The 18809-nt window shown below is 48.5% G+C and overlaps 4 protein-coding genes across 4 annotated transcripts; 1 reads left to right on the forward strand and 3 right to left on the reverse strand.

Annotated features, from left to right (window-relative positions):
* Window positions 1–660: 660 nt before the first annotated feature.
* Window positions 661–2847, reverse strand: EDB91DRAFT_1243652 (kinase-like domain-containing protein; the record flags this gene model as incomplete). Its single annotated transcript, XM_041322323.1, has 7 exons — window positions 661–1392; window positions 1455–1832; window positions 1889–2137; window positions 2191–2228; window positions 2282–2312; window positions 2361–2654; window positions 2704–2847. 7 exons carry the CDS (start codon window positions 2845–2847, stop codon window positions 661–663), a joined length of 1866 nt encoding a protein of 621 aa, XP_041182092.1.
* A 1932-nt stretch (window positions 2848–4779) lies between these two features.
* EDB91DRAFT_604323 (kinase-like domain-containing protein) lies at window positions 4780–7107 on the reverse strand. The gene is made up of 8 exons (XM_041327846.1): window positions 6744–7107; window positions 6649–6696; window positions 6408–6596; window positions 6329–6359; window positions 6239–6276; window positions 5927–6184; window positions 5628–5870; window positions 4780–5566 (listed from the first exon to the last, which is right to left on the reverse strand). Exons 1-8 carry the CDS (start codon window positions 6987–6989, stop codon window positions 4985–4987), a joined length of 1635 nt encoding a protein of 544 aa, XP_041182093.1. The 5' UTR covers window positions 6990–7107; the 3' UTR covers window positions 4780–4984.
* Window positions 7108–13769: 6662 nt separating this feature from the next.
* On the forward strand, window positions 13770–14321 carry EDB91DRAFT_1105189 (uncharacterized protein; the record flags this gene model as incomplete). Its single annotated transcript, XM_041317412.1, has 2 exons — window positions 13770–13916; window positions 13970–14321. A coding segment is annotated over exon 2 (279 nt), but the record flags the coding sequence as incomplete, so codon positions are not given.
* A 429-nt stretch (window positions 14322–14750) lies between these two features.
* EDB91DRAFT_1298148 (kinase-like domain-containing protein) lies at window positions 14751–16173 on the reverse strand (the record flags this gene model as incomplete). The annotated part of the gene is made up of 6 exons (XM_041324943.1): window positions 15662–16173; window positions 15319–15612; window positions 15240–15270; window positions 15149–15186; window positions 14914–15093; window positions 14751–14840 (listed from the first exon to the last, which is right to left on the reverse strand). Exons 1-6 carry the CDS (start codon window positions 15803–15805, stop codon window positions 14751–14753), a joined length of 777 nt encoding a protein of 258 aa, XP_041182095.1. The 5' UTR covers window positions 15806–16173.
* Between the last annotated feature and the right edge of the window lie 2636 nt (window positions 16174–18809).

Here is an 18809-nt window from a genome sequence, read left to right on the forward strand (position 1 = left end):
CTGTAAGGGTCCAGGACCCTTAGTGCAAGTGTCCATGCCGCGCGGGAAGAGGACCCGGTATTAATGTGAATTTGAAAAGAGGTTTACGCCTGGCAGACTCCGACAGAACCGGGACGTGCAGACCGGTGTTTCCTGCAAGGTAATACGTATACCCACGCCTCGATGAGCTCGTAACCCTCCCCCGGTGCGTCAGTGCTACATAGTACTGTCTTCCATCGATTTACAGCTGCCACATACTTACTCGGCGCTACAATTTCCACAGTGACCTGTTTGAAGTGATCGTGACCAGAAAACCAAGCAAAAACGAACGGTCGACATCGCACTGTGCAGTGTATAGTGTTTAATAGTACCCTTACTCATAGATATCCCCTTCGCACAATGGTCGGAAGACGAGGATCTAATATTTAGTAACAACATAAAGTATGTAACTTAATAAGTAAGGTTATACATTGGAAATTCAGTATAGATAGAAACTTAAGTTAAGGAACGACTGTGCTCCTTCGTCGATGGTCTGCCTAGGCTAAATATTAGACTGGCAAGGATAAATAAACCCATCCAAACAACAGTTATCACTAATTTATACGTATCCTGCACATGTGCAGGGGGAATCGGGGGGCAGTCATTTCCTGTGGTGACGGCACCTTCCCAATAACAATACGATCAAGACGTGCGTAGTCGTAGACCAAGCCCGTGCGTGACGACTCCGCGGATCTGCGTGGACAACTGGTTGATGTGAAGAGCCCGGGCCACATTGCCCATGAAGGTTCTCGAAGTTGACGCGGAATGAACCTTTCCTGACGCCTGCTGCCGCGACTCCCTCGCACCGGAGGTGCAATGATGTGCAATCATCTGGAAGATATGCTCGCGGGACTCGCTGAGGTATTTGTCGTGGATCGAAGTGATGCAAATATTATTGGCGATGGACTCCAATTGAGCCCGAAACGTCGACGAATTTTTGGACCACCAACTTTCGGTAGTGAAAGGCTCTTCCAAGTGAGTGACTACGAGGACAACGGGTACTTGCTGTCCGCGTAATTCGTCCTGAATCTTTTGATAATCGCTGAGCACCGCTTCCACACGGAAGTTTCTGCTCGACACGCAGAGCAACAGCAAGTCAATGCCGCCTTGCTCATGTATCGCTCTGGTCTGCTCTTTGGCATGCTTGTCTGACCGTTCTTTGGGCCCCAGTGAAGTACCGTTGCTGCATGCAAAGGCAACAGTATCAAACACCCTGTAGATGGTGTCGCGAAAAGAAATCGGGTAGTCCTTCCACTTTGTAGTGCAACGCCCGGCATCGTTTGAGGTCTGCGCAACACGTTTCCCGGACAAGAGGTTGACGAGGGAACTTTTTCCGGAACCGATGGCCCCAGCAATGACAATAGTGTGCGAGTGCTAGCCGCCATAACCACCAGTCAGTGACGCAGTCCATCTAAAACCAGAAGAGTTTGGCATACCTGCGAATTGATGACATCTGGGCTTGGCCACTCCGCGTCCGACTTATCTTGAACAGGGGACGGCGCATATTGACGAGATATATCTGGCTCCAACTCTTGGATAAAAGCCGGGGCGGCTTGACTTGACACCTCTGCCTCCGACTTCTGGAAGGGAGCTGTAGCGTCTTCAATATCCAGCTCATCTTCGAGAAAAACCACAGCGTCTTGACTTGAAGATCTTCGTTTAATTTGAACTGAAGTACAGTTGCAGACAAACTGCTTGCGTTTCTCAGTTAGGTGACTGTGGTCGGAAATGGGAAATGGCTTTCGCGCGAGGACAGCCCTCATAATAGCCCACGAATCATGGAGGTAATAACATGGCTTCTGTTCCGTGAGGACCTTTCACGTAGTCAGTAAGCTTCTTGGCAAGACGACAACAGTCGAGAGGCGCCTACGTTGAGCATCACACAGCCAAGGGAATAAATATCACTGTGCATATCCGGCATTGGTGATTGATTGTGGACATGTGGACCCTCTCCAGTAGGTTGGCTTGTCGCCTCTTCCACGCCCAGCAGTTCCGGTGCAGCAAATCTCACCGCCCCTGGTCGTGCTGCAGAGAGCGAGAGGCTACTACCCCCAAGCACGTTTGATAACCCGAAGTCGATCAACAACGCCCTTTCATTATCATCAAGCATAATGTTATTCTGCCAAAAAAAATTGCGTAATGTTGTCTGTCATATAACGACGCAATTCTTACAGTTGTGAGGTCTCCATGGACAATCTGACGAGAGTGTACTGCAAAAAGCGTAAGACATACGGCAGGATAAATGTCAGAAATCATCACGAACGATATGCCAAGCCGCTAGCAATGTCCTTCATCTGCAAAATATTGGAACAAGCTGTGTCATTGTACCAAAATTTACGCACCAAAGTCAGTTTTTTCCTGCAAGGGATGTTTCCTTTATAGCGTTCGAGATATTGTGCAAGTGTCCCCCCTTCCATCCAGAGAGAGACCATAGCGAAGCCTTCTTCGGAAAATCCCTTCGTGATACCGAGCATAGGGACAATGTTCTCGTGTCTCGCTGCCATCCATAATTTTATCTCACGACGCGCACGCTGGAGGCGGACTTCAGCAACGAAGTTGTATGTGAGAAAATTGAAATGAAGATCAACCTTCTTGGAAACATCACCGGTAAGATGCATTAGCATCTTGACAGCCACCTGCAAGATTGTGAATACAAAGACAACACTAACAACGAATAAAGCCTACCAAAACCTCTGGAGCCGCTGGCGGCCGCATGACGCACTGAAACACTTGTCCATAACCCCCCACGGCTACCGCGTATTCCTTCACCCTGGTGAGGTGTTCTCTCGGAATAATGGGAGCTCCAGGAGTAGTAGATGCGGAAGCCATTGTGGTGCTGTTGCGAATCACAGCGGGAAGGAAAGGCGCAGCAGTGGCAAGATCCCGATATCAGAGACGAAGGGCTATATAAAAGAGGTGCAGGCCGTGAAGCACCACTTCCCAGAGCAGAGGACCTTTGCTCAGGGATGCACATGCATGATTCATCGTTCGTCCATAATTTGTTTAGCGGACCATGTCGATACGATGAGGATTGAAAGCAAGACGACCTGAAGGTGACACTCGATTCATTTCGGAGCGCGCTACATGGGCATTTGCTGTGATCACCTCATACCTCCCATGTCCTTGAAAGGTTTAGTCTAAGCGCCCGCATAGCAAACTCGAGATCATGGCGCGAGGATAAACACCTACATAGGCTGTGCCGGCAGAAGAAGTTCATGCTACAGAACTTCTGCCGTGGCCCGTCATGAGTGTCACGACAAAGTCAGTGGCAAGACGTTCATAGTCATCGTAATGAAGCTGAACGTTACGCTCATGTTTTACCACTGCCCACTACCGCCAAGCTTAGGCTCCAGGAGTCCCTTACACTTACTAAGTTACAGATCCAGATGAAGTGACCAGCCTGAGAGTGAGTTCAAACATTGGTAGGACGCCACTCGGGAAATGCCGAGTCATGACAATGAGGGTTTGAGCTTACCGGACTCCTTTGTTAAGAAGAGCATTCAGTACTTGGCCCATCTACTATACCAGGATTCTTCGCTTCGGGCCTCGAGGGGAGGTACTTCAGAAAACCGGATGTTTGCACAAACATGTTAAAGCCATTTCTGTTCCCGACCAAGCTCCAGGGCCCAATCCGCAGGTGTTAGCCGTGTGTTCATGTACATTTGAGGTTTGCCACTCTTCCGATGAGCTTCAGATCGTTGGCGGTATTTTACTCCCCCATCCGCCACTCAAATTAAGCCAATGCACTTGCGACCGACAAATCCTTTGTTGTACTGGGACGTGGCACAAGCTTATGTGACTATATATATCATAGGGCCGCGATCAATACGTCAACCAACAAGATATGTACTATCGGAGATGAAGTTCCAGGGTCCTCTTACGCCATACAGAAGGAATAAATGCCTTCTGTTGGTATAGTACTGAGGGGGAAATCCGTACGCTACTCACCTTGAGGGAGCTGCCAGCCACGCCGCCACCGCCACGGCACCACTCCTTTGGGCAAGCTAGATGAGTCCACTAGTAGAGTTCGCATTTTTAACCCACGACTTTTGAAGTGAGTCCTAAAAGTGCTCCTTCAAACAAAACGACTTGGCATCGAATGCACAATGCCAGATGCTGTGACAAGCAAAGTCGCAAACCGCTGGAAGTATCCGCTCGATCTTCGAGACTGAGCCACAGTCAAGGCGCCTTGGAACTGCACCAGATATTCATGGGAAGCCCACTGTGGTAAGTTGCCTCGCCTCCAGAGCATGTCCAGTAATGACGCCCAACGAACACCCTGACATCGTGGCACTAGCTCCGTTCGAACCTATGCACACACCGCGCCTATTACTATTTTAGCAAGTCAAAAATTACACTTCGCGAATCTCTGTAGACTGGATCCCTGAGTGTGATTTCGATCTGACCACAGCGCGCGGCCCTGAACTTCTCGTTGCTAGTGGAGCTCCACTGTGCATGCGTACCACAAACCTCCAGGTTGGCTTCCACACCTCTGCATTCCAATACCTGACGTGTCATATACATAGTTAATATTGTACGTGCTGTCTTGCTCCACATCCTAACACCCTCGCGGGTACCAATTCATTTTCACGAGTCCTTTTATTACCCCTCATGGACATGGCTTCGGGCTCAATTGATGCGTCTGTGCCAGTGAAAGATGGTCCAGAAACAGAGTCTTACGTTCCAGTATTAATTTCGAATTAGACCTAGGCGAGCTTGAGTATAAAGAAAACCCGACACTACGGGGTAAGTAAGCGAAATAAAATATTCAGTGATTCCTACACATGTCATGTACATTCCATATTAGTATGATGACAGTCTGTCTTTCCTACTATGCTTAGAACGACCGTCACGGTGGTCGTGGACCAAGCCCCTTTCGCGACGACTCTGCAGATCTGCGTAGATAACTGGTTGATGTGGGGAGGCGTCGTTCTCAGAGTAGACGTAGAATAACCCCCCCTGACGTCTACTGCCGTGCGTTGGGTGTATGATACTGTGCAACCATCTGGAAAATATGCTCGCGGGACTCGTCGAGATATTTGTCGTGGATCGAAGTGATGCAAATATGGTTGGCGATGGAGTTCAATTGAGCCCGAAACGTCGACGAATTTGTTGACCACCAACTTTCGATAGTGAATGGCTCCTCAAAGTGAGTGACGACAAGGACGACGGGTACTTGTCTTCCACGCAATTCGTCCTGGATCCTCTGATAATCATTGAGGACCGTTTCCACACGGAAGTTTCTACTTGGCGTGCAGAGTAACAGCAAGTCAATGCCGCCCTGCTCGTGTATCGCCTTGATCTGCTGTTTTGCATACTTTTCTGACCGTTCCTTGGGCCCCAGGGGGGAGTCATTACTGCAAACAAAACCAACAGTATCAAACACCTTATACGCGGTGTCACCGAAAGAAATCGAGTAGTCCCTCCACTTTGTAGTACAACGCCTGGCATCGTTTGACGTGTGCGCAACGTGTTTTCCAGACAGGAGATTGACGAGAGAACTTTTTCCAGAACCGACGGCCCCGGCAATGACAATAGTGTACGAATGCTACGCCATGAACACCAGTCAGTGACACAGTCCGTCCAGAACCCAGAAAAATTTGGCATACCTCGTCTGGCTTCGACTGCTGGGGTGCATTGGCTTCAATACGTAGCTCCTCTTGGATAAATGTCACAGCATCTTGACTCGATGGTCTTTTGCTAACTTGAATTGAAGTACACTTTCGGATAAATTGCTTGCGCTTCCGAGATAGATGACTATGGTCGGGAATGGGAATCAACTTTCTACTGTGATGGGCCCCAGCAACAGCCAGATCACGATAGCGAGACCATGGATGCTTTTCCGTCAAGATCTTTTCAGTAGCTAGTAAGCTCCTCGGCAAGACGGCAACAATCAAGGGATGCCTACATTCAGCATCACACAGCCAAGGGAATAAATATCGCTGGGCATATCCGGCATCGGTAGCTGATCTTCGACCGGTATACCATCTCCAGTAGGTCGGCTCGTCTGCTCTCCCATGCCTAACAGTTCTGGTGCAGCAAATCGCACTGCCCCTGGTCGTGCTGCAGAGAGCGAGAGGCAACTACCAACCATGCCCCCAAGCACATTTGATAACCCGAAGTCGATCAACAACGCTCTTTCACTATCATCAAGGATGATATTCCTCTGCCAAAAGAGTGTGCGTAAGTTGTTTGCGTTATATAACAACACAGCTCTTACAGTGGTGAGGTCGCCATGGACAATCTGACGGGAGTGTACTGCAAAAACTTTAAGGATACAGCAGGACGAATGTCAGAAATCATCACGAACGATATGCCAATCCACTAGCGATATCCTTTATCTGCAAATCATTTGAACAGGATGTGTGATTGTACCAAAATCTACGCACTAAAGTCAATTTTTTCATGAAAGGCATGTTTCCTTTATGGCCTTCGACATAATCTGCAAGGGTCCCCCCTTTCATCCAGGGAGAGACCATAGCGAAGCCTTCTTCAGAAAATCCTTCTGTGATACCGAGCATAGGTACAATGTTCTCGTGTCTTGCTTGCATCCATAATTTCATCTCACGACGCGCACGCTGGAGTCGGACTTTATCAACAATGTTGAGCGTAAGAAAAATGAAAGCGAACCTTCTTGGAAGCATCATCGGTAAGACAGAATATAGCCTTAACAGCCACCTGCGAGACGTCAATACAAAGACAGCGTTAACAGCGAATAAACCTACCTCAACATCTGGACCTGCTGGCGGCCGCATGATGCACTGATATACATGTCCGAAGCCTCCCGAAGCTGCTGGCCATTCCTTCAATTTAAAGAATTGTTCTCTTGGAATGACGGGAGGCCCTGCGAGAGTAGTAGATGCGGAAGTCATCAGGGTGCTACTGCGAACTACACTGGGAGGGGGATGGCACGGTGGTGGTATGCCGATATCAGATTTTGTTATGCATGCACTGTGTGCCGTCATGTTCATGGCGAGGATCTATGCAAGGCATGGTCATATCTCGTTACAAGAGTAAGGATAGAAACATGCCTCAGAAACAGGCAAAGCGTCCTGGGATACTGCCTGCTTTGAGATCTTCTTGTCGTGATTCAACTCCTGCATGAAAGTCGAAGTAACTTGACCTAGCACCTCCGTGCTCTGCTCGTTTTTGACGGCAAGAGTCTTTCGAATATGAGAACACAAAGACAGCGTTGACAGCGAATAAACCTACCAAAACCTCTGGAGCTGCTGGCGGTCGCATGATGCACTGAAAAACATGCGCATAGTCTGCCGCAGCTGCCGGATATTCCTTTATTTTGGTGAGCTGTTCTCTCGGGATGGGGCGAGGTGTTCCGGGAGTAGTAGACGTGGAAATCATTGGGGTACTGCGAAAGACAGCGGGATGGCACCCAGTAGTAAGGTCCCGACGTTAGAGTTTGCTGAAAGATCGTGAAGAAACCATCTAAAGACATAATATATACTATTACTAGGTCCATGTTGGTTCATGTTGGATCAAAGTTCAAACGAGGCAGGTTGCAAGTCGGATACGATATACGCTAGGCATTTCCCGGAACCTCATGCCATCCGAATCCCTTGAAGGTCGCCCGAATCAATGATCCTGCCGCAGTCAGGGCTTAGTACTTCAGGGCGCTTGATACAAAACTAGACGCTCCATTCATGTCTCTGAACCACCCTATGCCGCAAGGCGGAGAAGAGAGGCCCAGCTTGCCAGTCTGGCAAAAGGCGTAATTTAATGAAAACAAGGTGCTGTTCATACACAGGATGACGGATTATTTTTCAAGTTGCCACTGAATTTATCATATGTATTTGATTTCCGATTGTACACATGCCAGGTCTCCAGGCTCAATCCCCCAGGTCTGCCGTTTGTCGTCAGCAAACCAGGCCTAACCTGCAGAGTAACAGACTGGGTCCTTCCGTACACTACTATTCTATACTAGCGAGTTCGATGTCTGTTATCCTCGATCGCTCTCAAAGGAACGGCAGCCAATGTTAATGCGGACTTTACATAAGCCTTGGTTCAAATTGAGCTCGGTTGATAATCAAGCTGCATACGTTTGGATCAAACTCAGTATACCACGATTTTTGCTTCTATACACTTTTAGGTATTTCCAGGTCCTCTGTACACTACATAGAAGAAAATTTATGTCCGACTTCCTTCTTCTACTTATTGGTCTACCTAGAGAGACTAACTGCCACCATGTACGCTATCTTGAGGCAGCTGCTATATTTGACTGCCACTTGCAGGGGTTCGGCGCTCCACTCCCTCGCCTTCGCGCTTCCTCCACTACACTCTTATTGGAGTTGGCGTTTTGTTGTTGGCCGTCTCTCCGAAGATGGGTTCTTACAAATCAAATGGATGGCCTGACACCTGGTGCAGTGCTAACTGACAATAGACACACTAACCGATGTAAGTACCAGATCGATCTGAGGCGATCAAGATGCTAGACTACTATGTAAGCCTTGCCTCCAGCGCGTGTCCAATAATGACGCCCAACGAGCGCCCTGACATCGTGGCACATTAGCCTCACTTGAACCTTGCTTGAACCTTTGCACACAACACCTGTAGCAGGCCAAAAGATGGCTTGGACACTCTATGAAATGTCGTCATATGGCACCTTGGAGTGTGATGTTGATACTGATTACCCTGAACTTCTCGAGCCGTCACTAGCGGAGCTCAACTACCTATACGTGCAACGAGGTCGGCTTCCACTCTGCGTCTCAATGCCCTATGGGTACGGACACGAGCTTTATCATACCTATGGACGCTCGATCATAGAAGACTGTAGTTAATACTTTACGTGCTGTACGGGCCCGCGGGTACCAAGAGTTTATCGCCCTCTCACGGGCATGCCCAACAAGCACATTGGTACTTGTCAAGGTGAATTGTTCCGACGCTCGCGGTACAGAAGATCTGAAGGCCAGGCGATCATCAGTAAACCGGTGAGCCACCGATATTCCCATATTTTGTACGCTGAAATGCTCTTTCCTATACATGACGTTATAAAACAATATATAAAGTAATGTAAAGTAATGTAAAGCAATATCTAAGTCTGAACCGAGCGTGAATTGGCGTGATTACATTGCTTTAGATTGCTATATATTACTTTGTATCGTAATGAAGCATTGGGCTTACAAAATACTACAAAATCTACTAATATCTGAGTCTCACCGGTTTACTGATGATGTGTGTGACAAGGCGTCTGGAAGAACTTCCCTCAGGTTCGGATTAGAGTTCACTTTGAAACTCCGCACATAACCAGAATAGTACCTCATGAACGCGTCGCGTCCTCTCCGTCAGCGTTCGTCATGATGGTGTTGTAAAACCGTACCAGACGTGAAGAGGACAAGTTTGTACCAATTTTTTCAAGTCACGCATATCTCAACAGCATACCACGATAATATCTTGGCCTGCTACACACTGACCTTCGAGAATTTCCCTTGGTTCGTAGATTGCAGTAGGTGAATCATACTATGTTTCACTGATATATTCTAAACAAGGACTTGCTACACTATGCATTGCCTTTCATGCCCGCACCTTCGAGAGTCAAGCACTACCAAGCCCATCATGACCTCGATCTTGAAGAACTTGCTTGTCGTGCACAGCATGTCCTGGACCAACGGTCATTTGACTGGCAGCCCAAGGCGGCGGCAGTCATGGAGGGCTATGATGTTGTGCTAGACGTTGGAACCGGATGTGGGAAAATACTGTGATTTTCGCTTCCACTGCTGCAGGATGAGCAAGACATTGGGCTTGTTCCCCCTCCCTCACAGCACTGATGATTGACCAAGCCGAAAGTGCGCCACTGACTTCGGTAGCTGTTTGTAGCGAGATCATTGCAAAAGCTCATCCGTATCATCTGTTTCTCTCCCAGGACATTTCATCCAGCAAATTTTGCTTCGTCCCCTTCAGATAAGGCGGCTGGTTCACGAGACTAGTATGGGCATCATCGCCGAAGCGCTGAAGTGAGTCAAAGGCACCTTGCATGAGTCTTTGCTGCCGGTGGAAGATGGTCCAAAAACGGAGTCTTATTACGTTCCACCTAGTCCCAAGTAAATGGGCAGATGGAGAAAAAAACATACAGGCCTCAGGCATGAAAATTTGTCGAAGGGACGGTGGCTCACATCAGAATGGTTTTGTTCTTAATGTCGTCAGCAGCCTTGCAACTTGGGGTGAGTGAAGAAAATGTGGTAAACATAAAAATTGATTGTCAGTGGGGTCGTCTTTGAGCTGTATACAATACGATGCACTAAATACCGTTGCACATGTTCCGAACAGACGAACGAGGGTCATGATGCGGCCACTACATGTGCACCTCTGCGGGTTTAACGTCAGCGTAACCTCGACCGGTAGTCCGATGAAAACGCCACGTTAGAAGTAGATCATGTCATCCACGGCCAACGGCTGAAAATCCCCCCGTCCTCGTAATCAGCTCGAATGGGGCTCACATATCCCTTGCTAAAGTGTTGCGTAACCTGGAGTATAATGGTCATCACGCTGTCAGTACCATCAGCGCTACTAGACATCCACTAGAGTTTGCTGTGGCTCGAGTCCATATCCCCTTGAAATCACATCTAACACATGAATTGACAATGTCTGATACCATATATCTGAACCGCTGGAAGGACCAGGTCGATCTTTGTGACTGAGGCGCCTTGAACCCCCTTTCCAGAACCTGCCCCCCCCCTGCGGCTTGTTCCAGTGTGGGACCAGGTTGTGACTGGTTGTGGTAGTGCAGACAATCACAAAGACCGTGTTGCAAGTGGAACCTATTCGTAGATCTCCTCAAAATGCATACATATAGCTACAATATCTCTAGTGTCCTGACGTCCATCATCTTATCAACAGAAGCCATATCTTTGACTTGAGCAATGATACCGTGATCTGACGCGATTCTCCTGTATTCTCCGCCATGCTGCCGCACTAGTAAAAGTGCCCCAAAGGGTTGTCCAAGCCGAACAATCAATTGCAACGCTCGCTCGCTCGACTCGGAATTAACCGGCCCATCTTCTCCATGCGACGGAGCCACGGACCAATGATCCTGCATACTCTGTGCGTCGTCTGTAAATTCAGGCGGCTCGAGGAGATAACGATTCCAAGGACGAACAAGCAGGAACGTCTGTCGAGTGCGCCTTGCCCGCGATAGTTGAATCAGGTTGTCTTCTGTTGTGATCAGCAGGTCATGGAGCCCGTCTGCCTTGACTTCATATGCGAGACATGTCTCTTGGTCTTGATTGTGCCTCCGAAGCGTGACTGATGTGACAGGGAATACGATACAATGCAGATGCAGCCGGCGTTGCGCGAAACGAGGAGCGCTCAGAGAGTCAAGTGTGGTGTACAATCTCGAAGCCAAGTTTACAACCCCAATGTCTCGGAGCGTGGATACCGATGCATACATCTCATCTTCAGATGCAGATGGCAATGGGTTTGGTGGTCCGTATGAAGTGATGTCGGCTGGCAAACAGCTATTGAACTCTGACGATTTTCCGACCCAGTCAAGAACAGTAATGTCACCCGACTGAGCCACGATCTCCTGCATGAGCCGCCCGAGTGCGTTTTGCTTCCTCTCACCATAAATTATAGGTATGTTGACGCAGAAGATGCCAAATAATGAGTATACGATGTCTTCCTGCAACGTGGTGACGCGCATTGACGCCCACCGGAATTTATCTCGGGCGCCTGTCATCCCTGGACGGAAGGTGACGAGGGCGCGGGGACCTATGCCCGTCGCATCCTCCAACTCCTGCATAATGACATTGGGCTCTTTGTGATTGGAAGAGCGGTCGTCGAGATATAAGGTCCAATCCTTCTGATAGAAGAGGACCACTTTGGGAGCTAGGAATTCTTGAATCGTCCATCCGCGCCTGGTCCAAGCACTCTTTGACAGTGCGCCAGACTTCGACGAAGGCGGAACATCCGACAGGTAAACAACTGTAAGTGCAGAGTGGCGATACCAGACAAACATAGAGTTGAGGGATATTTGGAGCTCAATATGGTTATTCTTGTCGATGCAGCAGGTATCACTCCACGCCCAGCGACATCCTGCAGAACGAACAAGGGCGCAGAACGACTGCAACTTCGCGACGCCACCATCTGGATCCAAGTCGTATACGACCGTGTCCTGGATGTCGTGCAGCAGCGGCTCCTTCCCTTCCCACCTATGTGACAACATGACACAGCGGAAGTACATTGCCACTACTCCTTCGATGCGTTCCATTCGGAGGTCTGCATGCTTCAACATTGATGAGAAGAGCTCCTTGTACTCTGCACTCGTTTTGAAGGCCTTAGCCTGCGCCTCTCGATCACATAAGAGCCCGGTGGTGGTGTCGAGTACACGAAGCGGTACATTTTGCATTTGAGCGTTGAAAATCTTTTGGATAGCGCCTTCTGCTTCAGATGGGCTGACATATTGCTGACGCAGTCCTGGAGAAAGGGTAAGCACTTTGACGCACATGTTAGGCGGGGGCTTACTTCGTATTTGCATGTCGGGAGTATCACTCAACTTGGAGAACATAGTTTGGAAGGCCTCGATTGCTTCATCATAGCGTTGTGCACCGTGAAGCGCTGCATGCTTCAACTGGTATCCAATATAAGACGAAGGGTTGAGTTCAATGACCTATGCAGTATCGCCAAATTGAGCATTGACTATGAAATTATGCCGTCGCCGTACCTTTTGCACATCGAGAAGTGCTTCGTCCCAGAGCATTTTTTCCAACTTCGCTCTACTGCGGTTTGCAAAGATGGTGTCGCTTGCAGAATTCAGATTGATTGCTGCGGAGTATTGGAGAATAGCCCTGTCATAATCGCTCGCGGCTAGGGAAGTATCTCCGTCGGCAGCATATAAGGAGCTGCATTCTTGCTTGAAAGCTAAATAAAATGCGGTTGAGGAATGTAACACGAATAACATTACTAAAGACCTACCTGTGGACCAATGAAGGTAGCTAGCCTTCGTTCTTTCATCACTCATATCCATCATGTATCGGTACGAATCGAGAGCTTCGCCAAGTCTACCTGCTTTAAGGAGTGCATGGCACCGTTTCTGGTTTGCAGATGGCCACAATGATTTCAGGTCCCACCCGAAGAGCTATACAAAGCCCACAGTTGGGATCAAAAAAATCGGTTGCGTCATATCAACGCACCACCACAAAATCCTCATATGGTCTGAAATCAATGGCCCATTTAGATGAGAAACCGATGGTATTGATAGCGGCAGTGAAATGGTCAGCAGCTTCGTTGTGATGTGCGCCTTCCGAGGCATTTATTCCCAGTTGAACATGTAAATACGCCTGATGTGCAACATTGGTATGACCACAAACAGGGTTTGATTGAGCGCACGGTACTCACTTCTACGATACGACACGCAAGGGTATCGGCATTGGGACAAGTGGCAGCTAGCTCTTGGACGCGCAGTATCGCATCCTTGTGTCGATTTGCATTGAAAAGCGCGATTGCCTGAGAAAATGCAATGAAGCAGAGGGTATATGAGAGAATTTAACCTGCCTTAATCAGGAGAAGAAAATGAATGGTCTTTAGATCTCCTTCCGCGAACATGAACGCGAAGTCAAATGCTTTCATCGCAACCCAGAACTGCTGTTTTCCACAAAGGGCAACACCCTTGGAGATATAGCCTGTCAACGAGGGCTGAATGCTGACCGACTACGTCACCATCCAGTCCGGTTTGGCATATGTTAAGGAGGTTATGAAAAGTCAGTGTTGCTCACCTTAAGTGCATCCTGAAGCGCATGGTCCGAGTCGGCTTTTCGCACCATAACAAACGAGCGACCGGCGTAGGATCTGTAGTCGTTGGTAGCATTGATCTCTCGTGTTAGCAGTGTTTCAGCGGTATACAAGTCCCCACGTATGCATGCATTGCGGATTGTCATGTTTATAGCGAGGATCTACATGAAGCATGGTCATATTGCGTTATAAGAGTCAATTGTGTTGAACATACCTTAGAATCAGACAAAGCGTCTTCGGGTACGACTATCGGATCTAAGATCTTCTGATCACTTTTCAACAACTTCATGAAAGTCGACACAATTTGCGTGCTCTTCTTGAGTACGCTAGAAGGAACAGCACCTGAATTTCTCGGCGCTTCACCGGCGAGATCCAAAACACGTGGATTTGGTTGCTCCATCGCGGTGGATGCGTTGCGAGTTCGTGAAGGCGACGCTCCAAATAGTGACGACCGGGTTGTCAGAAAGTCATCGCTGAGCTGCAGGGGATATCTCGGAGTGACTGAGGGGGTGATCGTATATGCTGCATTAGAAAAATCAACTTGCGGCGACGTCTGCATGAAATGCCACATTTTGCAGAGATGAGTACCTCAGAAGTAGTTGTGGTTGACATGACTCACTAGACAGCTTCCGTATGACAATGCAGAAGGGATGGTGATAGGGCTGACATTGTCATTGTCACCTTCGTATTGACCGAATACACACGTGCTCGGCGCTTGAATGGAAGCCAAAGCAGCTTGGTGTGGTATCGTCGTGTCCAGTTTGTCCAGGTCATCTCTATTTGATGCCATTGGCATCGACGGCTGGATAGGAGCCGTGGTGTCTTCAATACATAGTTCTTCGAGAAAAACCACGGCGCCTTGACTTGAAGGTCTCCCCTCAACCCGAATCGAAGTACACTTGCGGATAAACTGCTTGTGCATCTCAGATAGGTGACTGTGATCGGGAATGGGAAATGGCTTTCGTGCGAGGATAGCCCTCATAATAGCCCACGAATCATGGAGGTAATACCATGGCTTCTGTTCCGTGAGGACCTTTCACGTAGTCAGTAAGCTTCTTGGCAAGACGACAACAGTCGAGAGGCGCCTACGTTGAGCATCACACAGCCAAGGGAATAAATATCACTGTGCATATCCGGCATTGGTGATTGATTGTGGACCTGTGGATCCCCTCCAGTAGGTTGGCTTGTCGCCTCTTCCACGCCCAGCAGTTCCGGTGCAGCAAATCTCACCGCCCCTGGTCGTGCTGCAGGGAGCGAGAGGCTACTATCCCCAAGCATGTTTGATAACCCGAAGTCGATCAACAACGCCCTTTCATTGTCATCGAGCATAATATTATTCTGCCAAAAAAAAGTTTGCGTAATGTTGTCTGTCATATAACGACGCAATTCTTACAGTTGTGAGGTCTCCATGGACAATCTGACGAGAGTGTACTGCAAAAAGCGTAAGACATACGGCAGGATAAATGTCAGAAATCATCACGAACGATATGCCAAGCCGCTAGCAATGTCCTTCATCTGCAAAATATTGGAACAAGCTATGTCATTGTACCAAAATTTACGCACCAAAGTCAATTTTTTCCTGCAAGGGATGTTTCCTTTATGGCGTTCGAGATATTGTGCAAGTGTCCCCCCTTCCATCCAGGGAGAGACCATAGCGAAGCTTTCTTCGGAAAATCCCTTCGTGATACCGAGCATAGGGACAATGTTCTCGTGTCTCGCTGCCATCCATAATTTTATCTCACGACGCGCACGCTGGAGGCGGACTTCAGCAACGAAGTTGTATGTGAGAAATTTGAAGTGAAGATCAACCTTCTTGGGAGCATCACCGGTAAGATGCATTAGCATCTTGACAGCCACCTGCAAGATTGTGAATACAAAGACAACACTAACAACGAATAAAGCCTACCAAAACCTCTGGAGCCGCTGGCGGCCGCATGACGCACTGAAACACTTGTCCATAGCCTCCCACAGCTACCGCGTATTCCTTCACCCTTGTGAGGTGTTCTCTCGGAATGATGGGAACTCCAGGAGTAGTAGATGCGGAAGCCATTGTGGTGCTATCGCGAATCACAGCGGGAAGGAAAGGGCGCAGTGGCAAGATCTCGATGTCAGAGACGAAGGGCTATATAAAAGAGGTGCAGACCGTGAAGCAACACTTCCCAGAGTAGGAGGACCTTTGCTCAGGGATGCACACGCATGATTAATCGTCCGTCCATCATTTGTTTAGCGGACCATGTCGATACGATGAGGATTGAAAGCAAGACGACCTGAAGGTGACACTCGATTCATTTCAGAGCGCGCTACGCCGTTACATGGGCATTTGCTGGGATCACCTCATGCGTCCCATGTCCTCGAAAGGTCCAGTTTAAGCGCTTGTATAGCGGACTTGAGGTCATGGTGCGAGGATAAACACCTACATCCTGTGCCGGTGGAAGAAGCTGAACGTTGCGCTCATGTTTTACCACCGCCTACCGCCAAGTTTAGGGTCCAGGAGTCCCTTACACTTATTACAGATCCAGATGCACTGATCATGTCGGTGGCGACTACCACTGGCTGACCACCGCCAGCACGCGCGCCAAACGCCACTCGGGAAGTGCCGAGTCACGACTTCATTGAGAGCTTGAGCGCTTGAGCTTCAAGTTGTGGGACTGTCCTTAGTTGGTTCAGTACTTGGCCCATCTACTACCAGGATCTTCACTTCGAGCCTCGAGGGGAGGGACTTCAGAAGACAGGATGATTGTATAAACGTGTCAAAGTCATTTCTATTCCCGATCGTACCCCAAGCTCTAGGGCCCAATCCGCAGACGTCGCCCATGTGTTCATGTACATTCAGCGTTTGTTACTCTCGAATGGGCTTCTGAACGTCGGCGGTACTTTACTCCCCCATCCGTCAGCCAAATTAAGTTAATGCATTTGCGACCGACAAATCCTTCGTTGTCGAACTAAGTACGTATCATACCGCGATCAATACGTCAACCACCAAGATAAATGCTGTCGGAGATGAAGTTCCAGGGTCCTCTTACGCCATACAGAAGGAACGAATGTCTTCTCTTGGTATAGTACTGAGGGGAAACACCGTACGCTACTGTCAGACCTTGAGGCAGCTGTCACCCTTGGGCTAGTAGTACACGTCCACTAGTAAGTAGAGTTCGCATTTTTAACCCATAAATTTTGAAGTGACTCCTGAAAGTCCGTCTCAAAACAAAACGACTTACATCGGACTCGACTGTACAATGCCTGTTACTGGGACAAGTGGCATATATGCAAAGTCGCACACCGCTGGAAGTATCCGTTCAATCTTCGAACCTGACACGCAGTCAAGGCGCCTTAGAACCCCGCCAGACTAGTAAGTTGCCTTGCCTCCAGCGCATGTCCAGTAATGACGTCCAACAAACACCCTGATGAGTCACATCGATATCGTGACACACTAGCCCCATTCGAACCTGTACATACCGCGTCCACTGCTTTAGCAAGCCAAAAATTACACCTTAGACCCTTGAGTGTGGTTTCGATCTGGCCACACTGCGTAGCCCTGAACTTCTCGTTGCCGATGGAGCTCCACTACGCGCGTGTGCAAGCCTCCAGGTTAGCTTCCATATCTCTGCGTTTCAATCCCCTATTATGGGTATATATGGACACTCGACGATCATATAATTAATACCGTACATGCTACTTTGCCCCACACCCTGACACCCTCTCCGAACATGACGTCGTTACTTCGGGCTCAATTGTGAACAACCCAATCCCCCGTGGAGGGATCTGTGAAATAATCCGATGTACGCAGTATGTGAAGTGTGTCAAAGGCGCATCTTCTCCACCAGTGCTAGTGGAAGATGGTTCCGAAACAGTCTTACGTCCCACCTAGTCCCATTATTCATTTCGAGCTGTAACTAGGCAAGCTTAAGTATAAGAAGAAAAAGTACTGATACCGCGAGATAAGTAAACGAAGAGATAAACAGCACTCGACCCGAAAAAACGTTGGAGGAAGGGGGTGAGGAGAGAATGCGATAATCATAAAATTGATTGTCAGGGGTCGTTTGTCTTTGTGTTTTTCGAGTTGTACGATAAAGTGTAATGGCCATCGCATATTTTCCGTGTCTCAGAGGACAAACTGAAAACTGAGTCACGTTAGAAGTAGATCATACCATCCACGGACCATGGCTGAAGATCCCCTGTCCTCGTCGGCATCACGTTGTCAGCATCATCGGCGCTTAAGATGTTTTGATGACATCATTCCGAACACTCGACCTCCATAAGGAGCCTTGGTATGTTTCGGTTAACAATCGATTTTCGCCGCTGCGGAAGAATCGCACCTACCAAGTGAAAAGACGTTCGCACGAAGAAATTCCAGTAGACGAAAACTGAAGACGCTGTGTGGCCACTACAGAGTGATAGCAGCAGTGGCGCAAGGACGAGATCCTGCCCTAGTGACCTTAGAAACCGATCAGCGCACCGTTTCGCGGGATCAATTTGATGTCATACTTACCTCTTTATCTACTGAAACGGCTGATCCGAAAATAATGTCGTACGGTGGTTTCCAGTGGAACATTTCGAGCTAGAATTGGGGGAGTTTAAGCGTGCTCCGTGGAAGTCAATAGCATCATAACAGTACAAACAACAAAAGAGAAGAAAACGTACAGCTCTCGAATGCGACGATCATAAAATTGATCGTCAGGAGCCCATCGATTCATGATCTCCGTCCTTCCGTTTTTTTGAGGTGTACGATATGCTTTAGCGAATCGCCGTCGTATATTTGGCTCTTAGCATACGAACGAGGGTGGTGATGACATCATGCGGCCACCCGTCGCAACCTGCGGGGTTTGATAAAGTCACTAACCTCGAACGGCGTCCGATGGAAGCTGAGGCACGCTGGAAGTATGCTAGATCATATCATCCAGAGTGAATTTTTTATTTAACAGCTTGAGCGAGACTCGCATATCTTTTTCCTCTCGCGCGTCGAATATCTGCTGCTAGAGTAATGCAACTAATGGCGTTGTTCGAGACTCTATAAAATTCAAGCAGGCGCCCGCTGTCAACATGTATCGGCATTTTTT

This window comes from Suillus paluster (assembly GCF_016628075.1).
Source record: "Suillus paluster strain FC165 chromosome Unknown EDB91scaffold_5, whole genome shotgun sequence".
In the NCBI taxonomy this organism is placed as follows: Eukaryota; Fungi; Basidiomycota; class Agaricomycetes; order Boletales; family Suillaceae; genus Suillus; species Suillus paluster.